This window comes from Thunnus albacares, chromosome 12, assembly GCF_914725855.1.
Source record: "Thunnus albacares chromosome 12, fThuAlb1.1, whole genome shotgun sequence".
Lineage (NCBI taxonomy): Eukaryota > Metazoa > Chordata > Actinopteri > Scombriformes > Scombridae > Thunnus > Thunnus albacares.
In genome coordinates, this window is record NC_058117.1 from 32,770,734 (window position 1) to 32,794,044 (window position 23,311).

Sequence of the window (23,311 nt, forward strand, 5' to 3'; positions counted from 1 at the left end):
GATGTGCAGCCAACAAATCTGCGGCAACTGTGTGACGCTATCATGTAAATATGGACCAAAATCTCGGAGGAATGTGTCCAGCACCTTGTTGAATTTATGCCACACAGTATTTAGACAGTTCTGGAGGCAAAAGGGGGTCCAAACCAGTACTAGCAAGGTGTGCCGGTGGGTGTATATTTATGTATCTGTTTAAATGTTTGAAGCCCACAAAGATAAACCCCAGTTAATAAGTCATTGTTCTCCATACATCTCCAAAATATATTAAACTGGTGAATAATTAGAGTCTCTAATCTTTGCATGAAGCAAACAAGGAATCTCATATAACACATTGTGGGGCACTTTTCTTAATATTCATGTTTACATACATACATATTCTCTAAAAAACAAAAGCTGAGGGAGCATTTGCTGTATCTCTAAATATATATTCTGACTATTGAACTGTATGTATAGTATTTTAACTAACGTGCATATCCTGCACCATGGTAACACACTGTGAACCAGTCCTTCCACTGATCACTCAGACAAAACTGATATCTATTCTACATCTAACTGCAGGTGAGACGCAAACAAGTTGAACTCCCAAAGAGTCAAAGTAACAGAGTGTTACTGAGCTTAGTGAGTGTAATGTAATTAGAGGGAGTAACATTGGAAACCCTTACACTTTAAGGTAGTGAAATAAAGTAATCACATTCCTGTCACATGTCACTCAGTCTTACTGCCCAAAACTTAAAAACACACACACATAATATTAGCAAACTGATTAGATATCTAATGTACCATGTTGAATTACATCACACATTCACTTTCCACTTCCTTAAGATACCAATGAGCCAACAATGACCAAACCTCATTTTAAGGCCAACATGGCTGGTCAGACAGATGAGAACAAGTGCATTTGCTATTTAAACAATGTGGGCGCTGGACGGGAAAATAACAACTGCGTCGGTCTTAAACTAACAAAGACACTTGCGTCACGCTTGGCGTCGCTTTGCATCAGGTGTAAGATCAGACCCTGAATCCTGAATCCCTGAATTAAACCTGCTGCTGCCTCTTTATTTGTTTTTGTGATAAAAACTGCAAGTAAACTGAGAATAAATGAATGTTTTACATCTGCTGCAGACTCACTTTGTTCCTGAACATATAAAAGGTTCATTTTTGAGGACTTGCTGCTGTTCCTTTAATATTTTTGATCTGAACAGTTTCAAGTGACCTGAGAATGAGTTTGTACCACGGCTCTTTCAGAGTCACTGTTCTCTAAGGCTTGATTGTCTTGCCTCCCTTGAAAGAAGTCAAATGCAAAGATGATGGAGTTGTTGATATGTCCTTTAACTCCCACATAAAACAAATTTCAAGGAATGCCTTTTTTCACTTACATAATACTGCAAAAATCAGGCACATCCTGTCAACAAGATGCAGAAAAAATAGTCCATGCATTTGTTACCTCTAGGCTGGATTATTGCAACTCATTATTATCAATGGTACTGGTGGTTCCTACAGTCGAATGTAGAATGGGAGGCAGAGCCTTCAGCTATCAGACTCCTCTCCTGTGGAACCATCTTCCAGATTGGGTCTGGGGTGCAGACACCCTCTCTATGTTTAAGAGTAGGCTTAAAACTTTCCTTTTTGATAAAGCTTATAGTTAGGGTCGACCAGACTCGCCTTGGACCAGCCCTTAGTTATGCTGCTATAGGCCTAGACTGCCGGGGGACTTCCATTGATGCACTGAGCTCCTCTCTCCTCTTCTCCATCTGTATGTATTCTTTTACCATTAATGCATGTTACTAAATTGACTTCTTCCCCAGAGTTCTTTGTGCTTTCTCATCCGCAGGAAACCCCACGGACCATGCTGACATGTTGGCGTCCTTCTTCTGTCCTTCTCCAGCTGTTGCTGTTTGTTGCTGCTAGTCATGTGTCTATTGTTGTTGTTGCCGTTGCTGTTCTGCTGCTATGAGTGAGTCTCTATGAGTTTTTGATGTGTGAAAATATAGATGAACAGTAATTTCAGAGTTTTAATGCTTCAGTGTGTATTTGGGGTGAAGCTCAACATGTTGTCAAGGATAGTGAACAATGGAAGGAGCTGATTGTGGCCTGATGGCCAACAGGGAACAAAGAGGATGAAGTCAGTCAGTCAGTGTCCATTTATAAATACCTGAAGACAACATGAAGTCAGTGACCATATCTCATTCACACTCGTAGTTCAAACAGTGGAGGCAGCAGACACCCTTGTTGAATGTCTAATGGAAACAGCTCATGATAAAAACTGACAGTATGAAACAAACATTCTCATATTTTCATTTCATTACATTCACTTTTTAACCCGACGAGTAACTTCAGGTTTTTGTTCAACACACAGTTTTATGTCACTTTATGTTTGATGGTGTCTTGTGTTTGAAGCATCATCCAGCTGGTTTGTCATTGATGTGGATTTGCTGCTCATGTGAATCCTCCCACAGTGTTTCATTAGCAGCTGTAACCACAGTGACTCTGATAAAACAGGAATTAGCAGAATCCATCTGATATGAAGCTGTGGTTTGAATACCACTTCCCTCCTCTTTGAAGAGTAGTCAGATATCTGTGTTCAGGTTTTTGTACAGCCTCTTCTACACTTTGTATCACTGTGTCTCTAGAGCACAGTAGTAGAGAGCTGTGTCTGCCAGGGTTAGACTCTGTATGGTCAGCTCAGTTGATGTATCTGATGTTTGGGATTTATATCGATTATTAGGAATATATTGACCACTCACTGATCCTTTCCAGAGTATAAACTGAGGTGCCTGAAGGTCAGAATGATGTTTGTACCAGTAAAGCCAAGGATTGCTATCGGTTGTCTGATAGGTACATGTGAGTGTGACAGATTCTCCTTCTCTTCCACTGACTTCATCTTGTTCAGGAGAGATTGTGGCTCCAGCTATTAGTCCTGGAAAAAGTAGAGAAAATGAAGCCATTAGACTAACATTGTTCATGAGGCTGAGAGGAGAAGACAGTGGAAAATGTCAACTGTACAGTGTTACTCTGTGGACACAAACTGATCAACTGTTCATTTGACTGATTTCTATAGAAATCATCTTCCAAGGTGTTACCTAGTGAAGGAAACATGTTGTATTAAAGTTCTGTTCCAGAGTCAAATATCCATCATTTGGAAAATATCACAAAATGACAAAAACATACGTACCTACAAGAGCTGAAAACAGTAAAATGACAGCCAGTGTTTCCATGGTTACACAAGTGAAATGCTGTAAGTGAATGTTGAGTTTGAATAAGTGTTGAGTGGTTTTGTGAGTTGTGTTTGGTCTGATGTTCACAGCTGGAATCAAACAGCTCTCTGCCATGCAGCCACCTCTGCAGTCAGTAGGAGGAGACTCATATGTCAAATGACATTCATTTGTAAAACTCTTCATCACAACTGAGTCTCATGAGGGAAAAGAATCTAGACTGTTTGATAAGAAACCACTGAAGTTTAACAGTGTGTGACTCCCTCTAGTGGATGTTGTGGAGTATTCTGTTGTCTTTGCTCCAAAGGTTTTTGTACAGAGTTTTGGTGTTTCCTGTCACTGTGGGCTGCAGAGCACAGTAGTACACAGCAGAGTCAGACACTGCAGCAGAGGAGATCTGCAGATGGATTTGTTTTCCCTCCACTGAAATCTCCAGTCCAGAAATTAGAGCATTTAATATCTTTCCAGTTCCTAAATGATAGATGATGAACTCTGGTGGTTTTCCTGGATATTGTCGATACCAGAAGAAATAATCAGTGCCATCAGCTTGTTTGGGGTAGTTGTAGGACAGAGTAACAGTGCTGCCTTCTAAACTGTTCTCTTCATTGTTGACTGGAGTGAGTTCTTGACAGCTGACACCTAAAGGAAGAGATAACTCTGTTATAACATGTTGTCAAAGACTCATAACATGAATACATACAACTTCATGCTCAGTTTTCAATCAAACATCAATAGAAGTAAATATGAAGTGTGTCACCTACCTGTTAGTGTGATCAGAAACAAAGTTGAAAACAGACTTAATTGCATTGACACCATCTTGAAGATAAGAAGAAACTATCTGTGTTGTTTAGTATGAAACACCACAGTGAAAGTTTGTGTCTTTCTGTACTTCAGTGACAGTTTTGCTCCTCCCTTAATCTCCTCCTCCCTGCTCTCACAGCTCAGAGAGTGGCTGCACCAGAGATGGGCTCCTGAATACATCTCAAACTTGGACCTACAAAGTGGGACATTTTGCAAAATAACCTTCAAATAATCTTCAGAAGATACTCTACAGAAGAGGTAACAAAATTAATTAACAGTAGAGGAAATGTCATCTTTAGATATATTTTTAAATCAAAACAGCTAGCTAGCTGTCAACTGCTACCTGCTACTGATACCTACATTCCAAAGGAGAAACTGCACTGAGGAAGCTAACAGAAGAGTTATTTTGTGAAGAAGAGAAAGAGACAAGAAGAGAAATTAAGGGGTCCTTGTTGGTGGTATTCTCTCTCTCCATGAACTGGTGTGATGGTGGCACAACCAACGTTTGCAGCGGCCTCTCGTAGTTCCGACTTGCAGTATCGTTGTCCATGTCTACGTCTGCGTCTGTGTCAACCTGTGGAGTGTAGGGGAAATATGTCTATAATATGTCTATATCAGTTTTTTTGGACATTTGTAACAAAGACTTTTGCTTTGAGAAATACTGGCTGGGAGCTAAATCAGCTGATGGCGTTTGGTCTGCTGCACCCAGTGGACCCAAAGCAAGCACAGATGAGTGCAAGCTAGCCTAACTGTTAACCTATACATACCGGTCATGCAACAACAATCATGTTGCCAAATGTTCTCTGGACAGCATAATGGATTATATAACTCCCCCATCAGTGCTGGTCAGTCGTTGACATGCAAGAGCTGTCTACATCCAATTGAGACATGTACTTTTCTGTCTAAATGCACTTTAATACACTGTGCTGCTAACTGCTAGTTCTTTTTTTGTTTTTTTCCCTTGGGATTTATGTGTTTTTACCATTTTTTTAAATATAATTTTTGCATACACAGTATATCTTTATCCTCTCTGTTGTTGTTCCACTGCTGTGAGCTGGGAGGAACAGCATTTTGTTTTTTGTGTATGCAAATACACAAGAAAATGTCAATAAACTAAATCTTGAATCTTGAAGTAAAGATTTAGTTATGTAGTTAAATAGTGCCTCAAAACCTCTGTTGTATCATCACTGAATAAGAAAGTTAAAGAAGTTTTTAAACATCCAGCTTCTCATAGAGTCCAGGCAATCCTTTAAATCAGACAGTTTGCTGAAATTGCCACATCTGAGGGAAATGTACAGCTGTTTGTCATCTGCATAAAAGTGAAAAGATATGTTAAAACAGTAGTATATGAATAGAAAATAAGATAGGACCAATAACAGACCCTTGAGGCATTCCATAACTCAAGACAGCAGCATCAGACATATCATTAGCAACCATCACAAATAATTGTTTATTTGATAAATATGATATAAACCAGCTTAAATCAGAAACAGATGGGCCAACCCACCGTTGTAGCCTGTCACTGAGGACTCCATGATCCACTGTATCGAAATCTGAGCTAAGATCCAACAACTCAAAATATTTTTTGAAATAAAAGGTCATTTTGAGCTAGACCTGAAATGATTGCATACAGTTGGATCCAGATCAGGTTTGTTAAGCAGACACTGCACACTAGTTAACTTTAAACAGTTAAGAAGCATTAATCATGGCCAATAACCAAAGACCTACAGTGGCTACAACCTGTTTGAGAAATGTACTGTAACTTGTACTGAAATTCTTCAAGAAATTCATAATGTAGTACCATGTTTATAGATAGTGATATGTAGCACAAGAAGCTAGCGAAGCTCTGTTAACAGAATAGCGTTCCCGCACATGCTCAGTAGTCAGTGACCATATCTCATTCACACTCGTAGTTCAAACAGTGGAGGCAGCAGACACCCTTGTTGAATGTCTAATGGAAACAGCTCATGATAAAAACTGACAGTATGAAACAAACATTCTCATATTTTCATTACATTCACTTTTTAACCCGACGAGTAACTTCAGGTTTTTGTTCAACACACAGTTTTAAGTCAGTTTATGTTTGATGGTGTCTTGTGTTTGAAGCATCATCCAGCTGGTTTGTCATTGATGTGGATTTGCTGCTCATGTGAATCCTCCCACAGTGTTTCATTAGCAGCTGTAACCACAGTGACTCTGATAAAACAGGAATTAGCAGAATCCATCTGATATGAAGCTGTGGTTTGAATACCACTTCCCTCCTCTTTGAAGAGTAGTCAGATATCTGTGTTCAGGTTTTTGTACAGCCTCTTCTACACTTTCTATCACTGTGTGTAGAGCACAGTAGTACAGAGCTGAGTCAGACACTGCAGCAGAGGAGATCTGCAGATGGATTTGTTTTTCCTTCACTGTAATCCTCAGTCCAGAGATGGGAGCATTTACTGTTGTTCCAGTTCCTAAATGAGAGATGATGAATTCTGGTGGTTTTCCTGGATATTGTCGATACCAGAAAAAATAATCACTACCAGTTGGTTTTTTGTAGTATTTGTAGGACAGAGTAACAGTGCTGCTTTCTAAACTGTTCTCTTCATTGTTGACTGGAGTGAGTTCTTGACAGCTGACATCTAAAGGAAGAGATAACTCTGTTATAACATCTTGTAAAAGTTTCAATGAATGATTCAGAATTTAAAAAATACAGGAATGAAATGTAACATACCTGTTAGAATTACAAGAAAAAACACGGGAAATACATAATAGTCCAATGCCAGCATGTTGAATGAAGGTAATGTTTGTGGTTCGTGTATTGAACTCTGCTGAATATGGAAATTCGTCTCTCTTCTATAGTTCAGTAACAGCTTAGCTCCTCCCTGAATCTCTCCGTCTCCTCTTAGATCTGTATTTTCACTTCTCTCAGTTACTCTTCCTCCTGGTTAACAGACTGGTTACATTTATAACTGGAGTTGCAGAAAGGTAGCTGATCACCTTCTCAGGCTTTACAAACACAAAAAGGACCTGATTGTTTGCTTCAAACATGGAGACGACATTATTTCATCACTATTCAACTTAACTCAGCTGATGATGAAAGTAAAACACAGCATCAAATATTATACCCAGACTATGAGCAGTAAGATTAACATCAACAGACAGTTTCAGCAGGATTTACTTTACTTACTTACACCACTTTCCACACATATTCCACTGCAGCTTGTATATTATGTACCAATATGATAACCATGTTATTCATATACTGAATATTTTACTCAAATATATTGTTCACATTCTTAAAACAGTTTTGTATTTGGGCAGTTATGAAGAGTGCCTCATAAAAATAGTTGGTTCACAGAGTTTAATGTGAGCTCTATTAGATATCAGAGGATTTGCTGTAACACTCAGTTATGATGTTATTGTTTATATAAATAATACATGTTTTATCTGTAGTGTTTCATTTTCTGATGTTTTTATCACCACTACAAGAAATCTAGACTGTTTGATAAGAAACCACTGAAGTTTAACAGTTTCAGTACTAAAGATAAAAAGTTGAAAGCGCTCTCTCTTACTCCAATGTATCATTTTCAACAACCAAACTAATAGTTTACATCTTGATCATTTCAAAAATCGCCCGTTAACAAGAGTGTAAAACTTTAGTTTCACTGTATTAAAATAAAAAAATAAAATTTCTGGACCGAAACCTTCAGGTTGTGTGAACCAGTTTCAGTTTGAAGGATAAACAGCAGCAGAGAGAGAGAGAGAGAGAGAGAGAGAGAGAGAGAGAGAGAGAGAGAGAGAAGAGAGAGAGAGGGGACACCTTTAGTGGATGTTCCTCAAACATTTGTTGTTTAATATCCTTAAAGTTTAACAGTGTGTGACTCCCTCTAGTGGATGTTGTGGAGTATTCTGTTGTCTTTGCTCCAAAGGTTTTTGTACAGAGTTTTGGTGTTTCCTGTCACTGTGGGCCTCACAGCACAGTAGTACACAGCAGAGTCAGACACTGCAGCAGAGGAGATCTGCAGATCAACTCGATTTCTCTCATTATTCAGTTTAACAGTCAGTCGAGGGTCTGCAGGTTTTGCATTCATCACAGTAGATGTTGATTCAATGATCAGGAGAAGGAACTGAGGAGCTGATCCAGGATCTTTTCGATACCACTGGAGATTATTAGCTTTAACTGAATAGTTACAGGACAGAGTAACACTACGGCCCTCTGATGAAAACACTTCAGCACTGCTGGCAGTAATATCATCTTCCAAGGTGTTACCTAGTGAAGGAAACATGTTGTATTAAAGTTCTGTTCCAGAGTCAAATATCCATCATTTGGAAAATATCACACAATGACAAAAACATACGTACCTACAAGAGCTGAAAACAGTAAAATGACAGCCAGTGTTTCCATGGTTACACAAGTGAAATGCTGTAAGTGAATGTTGAGTTTGAATAAGTGTTGAGTGGTTTTGTGAGTTGTGTTTGGTCTGATGTTCACAGCTGGAATCAAACAGCTCTCTGCCATGCAGCCACCTCTGCAGTCAGTAGGAGGAGACTCATATGTCAAATGACATTCATTTGTAAAACTCTTCATCACAACTGTGTCTCATGAGGGAAAAGAATCTAGACTGTTTGATAAGAAACCACTGAAGTTTAACAGTGTGTGACTCCCTCTAGTGGATGTTGTGGAGTATTCTGTTGTCTTTGCTCCAAAGGTTTTTGTACAGAGTTTTGGTGTTTCCTGTCACTGTGGGCTGCAGAGCACAGTAGTACACAGCAGAGTCAGACAGCTGCAGCTTCTGGATCTTCAGAGGAACTGATGTCCCGTTAACTGTAGCATCAAATCTGTTTTTCTGGAACTCTGCAGCATTATCTCCTCCACCAGACATGTAACGCAGCAGCATATACTTTGGGGAATCATTTAATTCTTGTTTGTACCAGAACAAATAGGGACTTCCACTCTTCTGAAATGTACAAGCAAGTGTAACTGTGTCTCCTTCAGCAGCAATGACATCTCCTGTTGGCTGGGTCACGCTGTCTTGTCCTTTACATTCTGGGGAAGAACAGAACATGCAGAGGAAGAGATGAATCAATAAAGATGATTGATTAAAGGAGAACAATCAGCAGCTTTAAAGAGTTACCTAGCAGACACTGACACATCTAGAATAGTCTGTTTTTACTGACTGCTGTCTGTCAGACTGAACTACATCTTGTTTTCTAAAAAAAGTTATAAATGGAGGCAGAAATAACTTGTTTCCTCTATGATGGACATTAAAAGCACTTATAGATCAGTTCTGTGTTAAAAACTGTTGAGAAAGGAAACACATTCTGCTTTCTGTCTTACCAAAGAAAAGAGCAGCAAGAATAATCCACAGCCAATGTTCCATCTCTACAACAAGGTTTAAATCAACAGGAGAAACTATCTGATGTTCAACATTCAGTCTGAGAATTGTTCTCTTCACAGCAGCAGTTATTATTGACAGAATGGTTGAACACAGTGCAGAAGTAGTGCACCGCCTACTTGATAATGTGGCCCTCTAGTGGAGGTAAAAAGTTCAGTACAACAGTGTGGAAAAAAGGCTTCCAGCAGCTTGTCAGTGTGTCAGCTTGTGTTTTTGTACAGAGACTGTGGGTTTGCTGTCACTGTGGGCCTCACAGCACAGTAGTACAGAGCAGAGTCTGTCACTGCAGCAGAGGAGATCTGCAGATGGATTTGGGTTTTATCTTCACTCACTTTAAAAGACAGTCCAGGTACTGGATCTGATATTGCATCTCCTGAACCAAAATGGTAAATGAGGAACTCTGGTGGTTTTCCTGGATATTGTCGGTACCAGAAGAAATAATCACCAGCTGCAGCTTGTTTGGAGTATTTGTAGGACAGAGTAACAGTGCTGCCTTCTAAACTGTTCTCTTCATTGTTGACTGGAGTGAGTTCTTGACAGCTGACACCTAAAGGAAGAGATAACTCTGTTATAACATGTTGTCAAAGACTCATAACATGAATACATACAACTTCATGCTCAGTTTTCAATCAAACATCAATAGAAGTAAATATGAAGTGTGTCACCTACCTGTTAGTGTGACGAGAAACAAAGTTGAAAACAGACTTAATTGCATTGACACCATCTTGAAGATAAGAAGAAACTGTCTGTGTTGTTTAGTATGAAACACCACAGTGAAAGTTTGTGTCTTTCTGTACTTCAGTGACAGTTTTGCTCCTCCCTTAATCTCCTCCTCCCTGCTCTCACAGCTCTGACTAATAATGTGTTCAATGTGCTTTTCATATCACATTATACTGATTAGCTCATAACTAATAGCATCACACTGATTGACAGCTGACAGTTTTACCACATGGAGTTAATGACTGTGTTGTATATTGATTGAGTCCTTTAGGATAAAACAGCAGTGAGGAGAAAGTGGACCCTTGGTGGGAGCCTCTCAACTGTTAGTGTTGTTGTCAGAAGAGTTACTGTGTGATACTCTCTCATTGATGTGAACCATACTTCATAGCTATCAGGACAGTCTACATCATTCTTCTATCTTTCTGCCTTCATTGTTCTTTCATTTTTCTCACCAGTGAAAAGAATCTCGACTGTTTGGTAACAAACCACTGAAGTTTAACAGTGTGTGACTCCCTCTAGTGGAGTGAGTTCTTCACAGCTGACACCTAAAGGAAGAGATAACTTGATGTTAAACACAAAGTTAAAATCAGATTATCTGCTCCACAAGTTTCTCACATTGTTAAAGACATTTATTATTCCTGTATTGTTTCACCTCCCTTTTAGTACGGTCACAAAAAACAACAAAATATCACAACAATGCAGTGACAACATCTGACAGACAGTATCTGTGTTTAGTGGTTCAGGTATCGACTGCCTCTGACAACGGGAGTCTTCTTCTGTTCTCTTCTTCTGTGAGTCGCCCCTCCCTCCACCTATTCCTCCTCTCATGCCAATGTTATAAGCACCAAGACAAGACCTCTACATCTGTCTCTCTGTATATGTATATATCTGTTTATTTGTTTGTTTGAAGCCCACAAAGATAAACCCGTTACTATGTCATCGTTCTCCAGACTAAATGTATTAAACTGCTGAATAATTAGAGACTCAAAACTCATCATGCACGAAGCAAACTAGGAATCTCACATGAGACATTGTGGGACACTTTAATTAATATTCATGTTTACATAAATCTTGGTATACATATGAACTACATTTTAATATAAAAATAGTACATTTATATAATAAATATATATTCTGACTATTGAACTGTATGTATAGTATTTTAACTAACGTGCATATCCTGCACCACGGTAACACACTGTGAACCAGTCCTTCCACTGAACACACAGACAAAACTGATATCTATTCTACATCTAACTGCAGGTGAGACGCAAACAAGTTGAACTCCCAAAGAGTCAAAGTAACAGAGTGTTACTGAGCTTAGTGAGTGTAATGTAATTAGTGAGAGTAAAGTTGTAATCCCTTACACTTCAAGGTAGTGAAAAACAGTCATCACATTCCTATAACATGAAACATGAAACTCACCTCAACAACCACAAATATGTAGCACCCACCTGGGTGATGCACAGCAGCCATTTTCACCAGAACGCTCACCACACATCATCTTGAGGTAGAGAGGAAGGGAATCATTGAGCCAGTTACACTGGGGGATGATCAGGTGGCCAGATGGAGAGAGTCAGGTTGGGAATTTTACCAGGAAACTGGGGTCACATGGGAGCTTTGACCACAGTGAGTCAGGACTTCAGTTTAACGTCTCATCTGAAGGACGGCGTCTCCTACAGCACAGTGTCCCGTTACTGCACTGGGGTAGCAGGATTTATTAGAACCAGAGGGAAGACTGGCCCCTACTGGCCCACTAACACCACTTCCAGCAGCAACTTAGCTTTTCCAGGAGGTCTCCCATCAAAGTACTAACCAAACCCACGCCTGCTTAGCTTCAGTCATTCAGCAGAAACAGGGTACATGTTGGTATGGCTGCTGAATGCTCAGTCTTACTGCCCAAAACTTATAAATACACACATGTAATATTAATAACCTGATCAGATATCAAATAAACCATGTTGGATTTCCAAAAAGTCTTCCAGATTAAACACCAGAATACATCGTAGGTCCATGCCCTCCAGAATGACACGTAAGTATTTTTTTAAAGTCACTATAAGGACAAAATTGTTGTTTCAAAAATCAAACATTTTTATGATGTGACCACACGATGGTTAAGGTTTGATTAGGTTAGGGCACTAAAACAACTTGGATAGGGAAACGTTGTACTTTGTTTTAAAAAATACTAGTTGGTAAAATACTCTGACTCTTTGAAACCTGCTGCTGCCTCTTTATTTGTCTTTGAATAAATGAATGTTTTACATCTGCTGCAGACTCACTTTCTTCCTGAACATATAAAAGGTTCATTTTTGTGAACCTGCTGCTGCTCCTTTAATATTTCTATTATAAACTGAGAATGAATATTTGAAAAACTGATTTTTTGTTTTCTTTTTAGAATTTATTTCCTCTTGAATATAAATTGATAATTTTGTGTCTTTTGGTGCTCTGCAGCTGTCAGAGGTCAGATGTAAAGATGGTGGAGTTGTTGTGGAAGCTTCAGTTTTTATGTATCAGCTGATTCTAAAGCTTCAGCTGTTAAAGTGATTCTGTTGAGTTTTTCATGTGTGAAGATATAAACGAGCAGTGATTTCAGAGTTTTAATGCTTCAGTGTTTATTTGGGGTGAAGCTCAACATGTTGTCAAGGATAGTGAACAATGGAAGGAGCTGATTGTGGCCTGATGGCCAACAGGGAACAAAGAGGATGAAGTCAGTCAGTCAGTGTCCATTTATGAATACCTGAAGACAACATGAAGTCAGTGACCATATCTCATTCACACTCGTAGTTCAAACAGTGGAGGCAGCAGACACCCTTGTTGAACGTCTAATGGAAACAGCTCATGATAAAAACTGACAGTATGAAACAAACATTCTCATATTTTCATTACATTCACTTTTTAACCCGACGAGTAACTTCAGGTGTTTGTTCAACACACAGTTTTATGTCACTTTATGTTTGATGGTGTCTTGTGTTTGAAGCATCATCCAGCTGGTTTGTCATTGATGTGGATTTGCTGCTCATGTGAATCCTCCCACAGTGTTTCATTAGCAGCTGTAACCACAGTGACTCTGATAAAACAGGAATTAGCAGAATCCATCTGATATGAAGCTGTGGTTTGAATACCACTTCCCTCCTCTTTGAAGAGTAGTCAGATATCTGTGTTCAGGTTTTTGTACAGCCTCTTCTACACTTTCTATCACTGTGTGTCTAGAGCACAGTAGTAGAGAGCTGTGTCTGCCAGGGTTAGACTCTGTATGGTCAGCTCAGTTGATGTAGCTGATGTTTGGTATTTACGTTGTATAAACTGAGGTGCCTGAAGGTCAGAATGATGTTTGTACCAGTAAAGGTAAACACTAGTATAGCTTGTCTGATAGGTACATGTGAGTTTGACAGATTCTCCTTCTCTTCCACTGACTTTATCTCGTTCAGGAGAGATTGTGTCTCCAGCTATTAGTCCTGGAAAAAGTAGAGAAAATGAAGCCATTAGACTAACATTGTTCATGAGGCTGAGAGGAGAAGACAGTGGAAAATGTCAACTGTACAGTGTTACTCTGTGGACACAAACTGATCAACTGTTCATTTGACTGATTTCTATAGAAATCATCTTCCAAGGTGTTACCTAGTGAAGGAAACATGTTGTATTAAAGTTCTGTTCCAGAGTCAAATATCCATCATTTGGAAAATATCACACAATGACAAAAACATACGTACCTACAAGAGCTGAAAACAGTAAAATGACAGCCAGTGTTTCCATGGTTACACAAGTGAAATGTGCTGTAAGTGAATGTTGAGTTTGAATAAGTGTTGAGTGGTTTTGTGAGTTGTGTTTGGTCTGATGTTCACAGCTGGAATCAAACAGCTCTCTGCCATGCAGCCACCTCTGCAGTCAGTAGGAGGAGACTCATATGTCAAATGACATTCATTTGTAAAACTCTTCATCACAACTGTGTCTCATGAGGGAAAAGAATCTAGACTGTTTGATAAGAAACCACTGAAGTTTAACAGTGTGTGACTCCCTCTAGTGGATGTTGTGGAGTATTCTGTTGTCTTTGCTCCAAAGGTTTTTGTACAGAGTTTTGGTGTTTCCTGTCACTGTGGGCTGCAGAGCACAGTAGTACACAGCAGAGTCAGACACTGCAGCAGAGGAGATCTGCAGATGAAATATATTTGTTTCTTTGTCATGTTTCAAAGACAACCCTTCTTTCTCTAAATGTTCCATGATGAGCAGCTGTGGAGACGAACTGGATTTCTGCTGATACCAGTAGAGCATGTCAACAGAACCAGAATAGTTGCAGGAGAGAGTCACATTGTCTCCTTCCAAAGCCAGCATTACATCTTTAAATGGTTTCAGTAAATCCTCAGAGGATCCTGAAAACAACAAATATATATTTCACCATGAAATTTGTATTTTTAAAAAGATAAAATGTCTTTAAAATAAGTTTAGTTGTAAAGAAAAAGTTAATAATAGTTTACTGAATGATGTCTATCATCTCTTGCTACATGCTGATTGGTGTCCTGAGTACTTACCAGTATGAAAAGTGAGCATCATCATCCAAATGAAATGAAGTAACATTATTTGACTTGTAGTGAATGAACAATAGAAAGAACACAGTATCTCTTCAGTTCCAAATGAAGCCTTTCATATTCAGTTGTGTAGCTCCTCCTCTTGCTGTGGTCTGTTTACATTCAGGCTGATGGAAGCTTTAGAAATGACAGTGATGCTGCAGTCATCATCATCCAAGAAGGTCAGACTGAAGGAGGAATCTGCAGAAAATTCACCACAATCAATCTGTAGAGAAACAACTTTCTGACAAGTCAAAAAGTCCAAACTGCAAACTGTACAGAAAGTAACTGTGTTGTGAGTGTGAAACATGTTCAGGTTAACAGCGTTTTAGTCTCATACAGTCTGCCTGCTGGATGAACACATCATGGATACTGAACTACATGACTACTCACTTTCATTTCATTTAATAGTTGATTTGTCAGGGACAGTGCTCATTGATGAACATATACATATTAATGAGCCAGTGTTAGTCTGAGAGGATTAGTTTCATCTGTTGTCTCTGACCAGATATTAAAGCCTATAACTACATGAACAGAATAAGATAATAACTGAAGACATATGATAAAACAGAATTACATGTATCACATTAAAAACACAAGATGGCAGCAGAGAGGGTTGTCGACAGACTAATGTCGGCAAACCTGGTTTTCAATGAGCCACATCGTCAGCTGGTCTGTGAAAGTGTGATATGTATGAATTTCCTTGATGAGCTTGAGGAGCGAGTTCCACTGTTTAGCTGCAATGACAGAATACTGACTGACTGAAAGCACTTTTTCTGATGGGAACGATGCGTTCTGTGTTGTGTTCATCTACTGACACATCATGGCTGAATAGTGACAACAAACACTTGAAATCTTGATACAAACCAAAACAAGGAAAAATGAACAAGGCTGCAAATATCAAAACTTTTTAAATTTGAATAATCTGTTGATTAGTTCCACTAATTTAATTAGTGCATATAACTGGCACGGACCTGATATTATAGCCCCCTCTTCTATTTCCCCTCATCCCATAGGTTTATGCCTGAACTCTGCAGCTAGCTATCCTCTGAGTGATGATGGTGTTTCTGATTCCCCTTCACTGGTGTCAACTATTCCAGTACATTATACTGCAAGGCTATCCAAAAAATGGACCGGCAGGCACAAAAGGGTCCCATCTGACCTCATTTCTATTAAGACTCAGTCTGCCAGTTGTTGCAGTGCATCGTTTTTAAATGGTTGTCTGTGGAATTTAAGGTCCGTCACCAATAAGTCTTTTATTGATAATGATTTTATTTCTTCTAATGATTTAGATTTTATCTTTATGGTTGAAACTTGAGCAGACACCGATGTCTCATTGAAGCATGTCCCTCCGGATATACATTTTGGAATAGTCCTAGGTTAAGTGGACGTGGAGGTGGACTTGCTGTCATTTATAAAGCTGACAACAAATGTACACCAACTGCTATTGGCAATTTTATCTCATTTGAGTTATTCTCATTCACTATTTCCCACTATACGATCTTTTTTGGGCTGTTATATCGCCCTCCTAACTCAAAAGGCAACTTTTTTTCAGAATTTGATCACTTGCTTTCAATAACTACCACTAACTGTGAGAAAGTTATTTTATTGGGAGACTTAATATTCACATTGACAACCAAAGTGACAAACGTGCATCTGAATTCCTTGATCTTATCAGTACTTTTGACTGTATTCAGCATGTCTCTGGCTCTACTCACCAACATGGTCATACTCTTGACCTAATTATTACTTATGGCATTAATCCAGTAAATCTACAGTCCTTAAACAAGCATGTTTCTGACCTTGCAGCTATCCTTTTTAACATCCCATTAGTGTCTATGGTTTCGAACCCTAGAGGCCCTCGTTATTTTAGACCCATCACGCCACAAACCTGTGAGAATTTCTGTAATACCCATCATGCTTCTCAGCAGCTTGACCCTTTAGATTATTCCTCCTCTGTACAGGAGCTGGCTTCTAAATATTAGCAACGTTGTGCTACTACACTGGACACTGTAGCACCTGTTAAATTGTCCAAAGTCCTACTTTGACAAAACCATCTCCATTGTTTAATGAGTGTGTCCAGAACATTAGAAGGGCATGTAAACGTGCTGAACAGAAATGGAAAGTTTCCAAATTAAGACATGATTTTAATGCCATGAAAGAGCTTTTAAAAGAATTTAATTACACTGTAAAGGACAAAAGATCAAAATTCTTCTCTCATCTTATTGCTGCAAATCCCCAACGAGTTACTTTTTAGTACCATTAACTCCCAATTCCATAGAAGTCTCCTCAATTGAAAGGTGTGAGAGTTTTCATTCGTTTTTTGTCAATAAAGTTTTCAACATTAGAGCCCAAATCATACCATTTCTGCTTATTTTGCCACACTGTGAAGTGCATCAGTTTTTTAATTCTTTAAGTTAGATTTACTGAGGATAATCAATGGCATGAAATCTTCCACCTCTCCCTCTGATGTTTCACCCACTAGATTTTTAAAGGAGTTTTCTGCCTTTTTATCCTCAGATATTTTAACAATTTTTAGCAAATCTATGTCTTCAGGGATTGTGCCTCCGATTTTTAAATCTGCTGTTTTTCACCCCCTTCTCAAAAAATCAAATCTTGACACCATTAATCTGAATAATTTTAGATCCATATCCAAATGACCCTTTCTCACCAAGGTGCTGGAGAAAGTGGTTTACTCTCAGCTTATTTCTTTTATGAATGACCACTCTCTCTTTGACAAGTTTCAGGCTGGTTTTCACACTCATCATACCACAGAAACTGCACTTTTAAAGTAAGTTTTAAATGACATTAGAATGAATTTGGATGCTGGCTGCTGTACTGTTCTGGTACTTTTAGACCTTTCTGCAGCATTTGACACAGTCAATCATGGAATATTAATTAATCAACTAGAAAACTGCATCGGCGTGACTGGTACTGCTCTAGACTGGTTTAAATCTTATTTGACAACAGAACATTCTCAGTTTCAATTGGAAATGTCTCTTCCAAATCCTCAATTATCAGCTGCGGCGTTCCTCAAGGATCAGTTCTTGGCCCTTTACTGTTTTCCATTTACATGTTACCACTGGGTCAAGTCATTCACAACTCAAATATTTCTATTTTTATGCAGACGATACACAGATATATCTATCCATAAATCCATCAGACATTACCTCACTTACCTCACTCACAACGTGTCTTTCAAGTATTAGATCTTGGATGTCCAATAATTTCTTAATGCTCAATAATGACAAAACTGAAGTGATGGTGTTTGGGCCCAGAGCACACAGGGACTCTATAAGCAAGACCTTAGTTTCCCAGGGTTTGCAGTGAACCCATGAGGCCAGAAATCTGGGTGTAATCTTTGATTCAGACTTGAATTTTTCTAAACATTTTACCAAAATCACCAAATCAGCTATCACTCAAATCAGGAACATTGCAAAGATTAGATCTTTTCTTTCTTTCAGTGATGCTGAAATACTCATTCATGCTTTTGTCTCTAGTCATTTAGATTACTGCAACTCCTTATTTGCTGAACTGCCCCTAAAATCAATCAACCACCTACAGCTTGTACAGAATACTGCGGCTAGGGTTCTTATAGAGGCTAGAAAATATGATCACATTTCCCCTGTTCTCACCTCATTGCACTGGTTACCTGTGGTTTTTAGAATGGATTTTAAAATTTTACTGCTTGTTTTTAAATCTCTGAACAGCCTAGCCCCATCTTATATCACTGACCTTCATCCCTTGCACCCCAGCTTGTTCTCTAAGATCTGTGGACCAGCTGTTGCTCTCAGTCCCCAGGGCAAAGCTTGAGACGGGGTAGAAGGGCATTTGCTGTTTGAGCTCCCCAATTGTGGAATAACCTTCCTCTGGAAATCACACAAGCTACCTCAGTGTCCTCTTTTAAAACTCTTTTAAAAACTCATTTTTATATAAGTTCATTTAATTAGAGTTTTTTTGTTTTTTTTAATTGTTTATTTGGTCTTACCTTTGTTTCCATTTCTTACTGTCTTTTAGCTTTTCGATATGTAATTGCATTGTGTATTTTGTTTTATGTCTGTGAAGCACTTTGTAAACTTGTTTTTGAAAAGTGCTATATAAATAAAGTTTATTATTATTGTTATTATTATTTGTTTTTTTCATTTAATATTTTTTGTCTCTGAAATGGTGTCTTGTGTTTGAAGCATCATCCAGCTGGTTTGTCATTGATGTGGATTTGCTGCTCATGTGAATCCTCCCACAGTGTTTCATTAGCAGCTGTAACCACAGTGACTCTGATAAAACAGGAATTAGCAGAATCCATCTGATATGAAGCTGTGGTTTGAATACCACTTCCCTCCTCTTTGAAGAGTAGTCAGATATCTCTGTTCAGGTTTTTGTACAGCCTCTTCTACACTTTCTATCACTGTGTGTCTACAGCACAGTAGTAGAGAGCTGTGTCTGCCAGGGTTAGACTTTGTATGGTCAGCTCAGTTGTTGTAGCTGATGTTTTGGATTTATATCGTTTAACAGGAATATATTCTTGTCTACTCCATGATTTTGCTCCTTTCCAGAGTATAAACTGAGGTGCCTGAAGGTCAGAATGATGTTTGTACCAGTAAAGCACAGGGTCATCCGAGCTTGTCTCATAGGTACATGTGAGTGTGACAGATTCTCCTTCTCTTCCACTGACTTGTTCTTTTACAGGAGAGATTGTGTCTCCAGCTATTAGTCCTGGAAAAAGTAGAGAAAATGAAGCCATTAGACTAACATTGTTCATGAGGCTGAGAGGAGAAGACAGTGGAAAATGTCAACTGTACAGTGTTACTCTGTGGACACAAACTGATCAACTGTTCATTTGACTGATTTCTATAAAAATCATCTTCCAGGGTGTTACCTAGTGAAGGAAACATGTTGTATTAAAGTTCTGTTCCAGAGTCAAATATCCATCATTTGGAAAATATCACACAATGACAAAAACATATGTACCTACAAGAGCTGAAAACAGTAAAATGATAGCCAGTGTTTCCATGGTTACGCAAGTGAAATGTGCTGTAAGTGAATGTTGAGTTTGAGTAAGTGTTGAGTGGTTTTGTGAGTTGTGTTTGGTCTGATGTTCACAGCTGGAATCAAACAGCTCTCTGCCATGCAGCCACCTCTGCAGTCAGTAGGAGGAGACTCATATGTCAAATGACATTCATTTGTAAAACTCTTCATCACAACTGTGTCTCATGAGGGAAAAGAATCTAGACTGTTTGATAAGAAACCACTGAAGTTTAACAGTGTGTGACTCCCTCTAGTGGATGTTGTGGAGTATTCTGTTGTCTTTGCTCCAAAGGTTTTTGTACAGAGTTTTGGTGTTTCCTGTCACTGTGGGCTGCAGAGCACAGTAGTACACAGCAGAGTCAGACACTGCAGCAGAGGAGATCTGCAGATGAAATGTCTTTGTTTCTCTGTCATGTTTCAAAGACAACCCTTCTTTCTCTGAATTTTCCATGATGAGCAGCTGTGGAGACGAACTGGACTTCTGTTGATACCAGTAGAGGATTTGTACAGAACCAGAATAGTTGCAGGAGAGAGTCACATTGTCTCCTTCCAAAGCCAGCATTACATCTTTAAATGCTTTCAGTAAATCCTCAGAGGATCCTGAAAACAACAAATACATATTTCACCATGAAATTTGTATTTTTAAAATGATAAAATATATTTAAACTGAGTAAAAAAAGAATAAATAAATTCTTTAAAAAAACTTGACAGTAGTTTATTGAATGATGTCTATCATCTCTTGTTACATGCTGATTGGTGTCCTGAGTACTTACCAGTATGAAAAGTGAGCATCATCATCCAAATGAAATGAAGTAACATTATTTGACTTGTAGTGAATGAACAATAGAAAGAACACAGTATCTCTTCAGTTCCAAATGAAGCCTTTCATATTCAGTTGTGTAGCTCCTCCTCTTGCTGTGGTCTGTTTACATTCAGGCTGATGGAAGCTTTAGAAATGACAGTGATGCTGCAGTCATCATCATCCAAGAAGGTCAGACTGAAGGAGGAATCTGCAGAAAATTCACCACAATCAATCTGTAGAGAAACAACTTTCTGACAAGTCAAAAAGTCCAAACTGCAAACTGTACAGAAAGTAACTGTGTTGTGTGAAACATGTTCAATCTTAAGGACCCCCCCACATGGGTCATATGGTAGGAAGAAACTTATTGATCTGGAAACCCATGTCAACAGATTGATAAACCACTTGTTCAGATTACCAAAGTGTAAGAGATGAAATATTTAGAGGAACAAACACCTGCATGTGATGCTCGACTCTGCCTGACCACATTTATTTTTTATTTTATTTTATTACTTTATTTGACGGGGACAGTGCATATTAATAACATTTCTGAAAATATGCCAGAGTTAGCCAGAAAGGCTAATTTTCATCTGTTGTCCCTGGGCAGGCAAAAGTTAGAAGCAGAAATATTCTGAATAAAAGCATCAAAAATACAATCAACAATAAAAGCAGTGAGAATATGCCGATACAAACAAGCCTGCACTGCATAGAGACAAGAAAGACACCTCTTAAAACACACAAAATCAACAATAGCATGACAACAATCAACAAATCAACAAATAGGTTGACAGCACAATGTCAGGACTGGTAAAATGTGGATGTTACATACAAAGCCGATGATAAACAAGAGCAGCTCTCACACTAAGCATAATAATGACAAGTAAGACTGTTCTAGTGTTCACAAGTTTGATTTCTAATGAACCAGGCTCTTAATGTTGTGGTCAATGAATGATAGTTGACACAGTTTCTTATGTGTTGTGGTAAATTGTTCCAATCTTGCGATGCTCTGACAGAAAAAGCAGATTGGCCAAAACTACTTTGTCTTCTTGGAATAAGACAATCTCCTCTAGTTGTTGCTCTGGTAGTTCAGCTTGTTTTTAATGTGATGTATGTACAGAGTGGTGGAGGAGCCATATTGTGTATTACCTTGAAAACAAGACACAGTCTACTGTATTTAACCAGCTTAATAAGTTGTGCTTTTTCAAAATATTGCAATGATGGTGTCCTTGTGGCTTCATGTCTATAGTTTTTATTGTTTGTTTGTACAGATTCTATTGGCTTCTGCTTGGTTTTATTGACATGTCCCCAACTTGTCAGACAGTACGTGATGTGTGGGAAAATCATTGTGTTCATGAACATTTCAGCTGCATTAATGGTCATGAAGCTCCTTGTAAATATGAAATTGGCTAGATTGAATCTAACATTCCTTGCAACATGTGATGTGAAAGACAGATTAGAGTCAACAGTGATATCAAGGTATTTAAACTCAGACTCAGTCTGTAGTTTTTTTTCCAGAGACTATGATATCTGGATCCGGTGTTGAGGTTGATCTTTTTGTGAAGAACATGCTGACTGTTTTTGTAGTGTTGGGCTGAAGGCAGGATTGAACTAGCCACGTGGTAACTTGGACATGTTTGTGATGCAAACTGAGGTGAGTCTCTTTGTTTTCAGGTGCTGCTGCTCTAAATGTGGCTGTTAACTGACAGCTTAGCTCCTCCCTGAATGTCTCCGTCTCTTTGTAGTTCTGTATTTATAGTTCTCTCTGTTAGACAAACACTGACACACTACATCAGTATCTGCAGTAATACTCAGGTGATTCATCAGATCAAGTATCTGCCATGATGAGACCAATCTACATGTAATACAGTCTCTTCTTCCATGTCATTATAATACTTCAGTGTTTTCACTACCAGTTATATTCATTCAGTCACGTCAGCAATCCATGACCTCATGAGACCTCATGTTGAAGTTGTTCCAATGAGTTTCAAGCAGTGGGGTGCACAGATTTGAATGTGGGAAAAAGAGAGCACTGCTATGGGATCAGTACTCTGCATCAGCAGATACTCTGAGCTGAGAGACAGGAATCCTTATCAAGAGAGAAAGAGTCGGACCCATTCATCCCTTCTGTTACACTTCTTTGATTCAACTGTGGAAATGACACTGATGCTGCAGTCACCATCATAATCCAGGTTTCACACATGTTGGATACAGATGAGTCTTTTGTAGGGCTGAGTCAAATATGTGAAGATTCAAACCGCTGAAGTTTAACAGTGTGTGACTCCCTCTAGTGGATGTTGTGGAGTATTCTGTTGTCTTTGCTCCAAAGGTTTTTGTACAGAGTTTTGGTGTTTCCTGTCACTGTGGGCTGCAGAGCACAGTAGTACACAGCAGAGTCAGACACTGCAGCAGAGGAGATCTGCAGTTTGATTCCACGCTTGTCTTCAAACAGTCCAGTAAAGAATCTTGTTTCTGACTTCAGAGAGTCTGCTGGTCTTGTTTTGTTCAGCCCTGAGATGTACATGAGGAACTCTGGTGGTTTTCCTGGATATTGTCGATACCAGAAGAAATGATCATTGCCAGCAGCTTGTTTGGAGTATTTGTAGGACAGAGTAACAGTGCTGCCTTCTAAACTGTTCTCTTCATTGTTGACTGGAGTGAGTTCTTGACAGCTGACACCTAAAGGAAGAGATAACTCTGTTATAACATGTTGTCAAAGACTCATAACATGAATACATACAACTTCATGCTCAGTTTTCAATCAAACATCAATAGAAGTAAATATGAAGTGTGTCACCTACCTGTTAGTGTGATCAG

The 23,311-nt window shown here is 38.8% G+C and overlaps 1 gene segment (V, D, J or C); it reads right to left on the reverse strand.

Moving 5' to 3' along the window:
- Positions 1 to 8,719: 8,719 nt before the first annotated feature.
- Positions 8,720 to 9,376, reverse strand: LOC122993858 (the record flags this gene model as incomplete). The annotated part of the segment is given in 2 exon segments: positions 8,720 to 9,042; positions 9,334 to 9,376. Coding segments are annotated over 2 exon segments (366 nt in total), but the record flags the coding sequence as incomplete, so codon positions are not given.
- Positions 9,377 to 23,311: the final 13,935 nt, after the last annotated feature.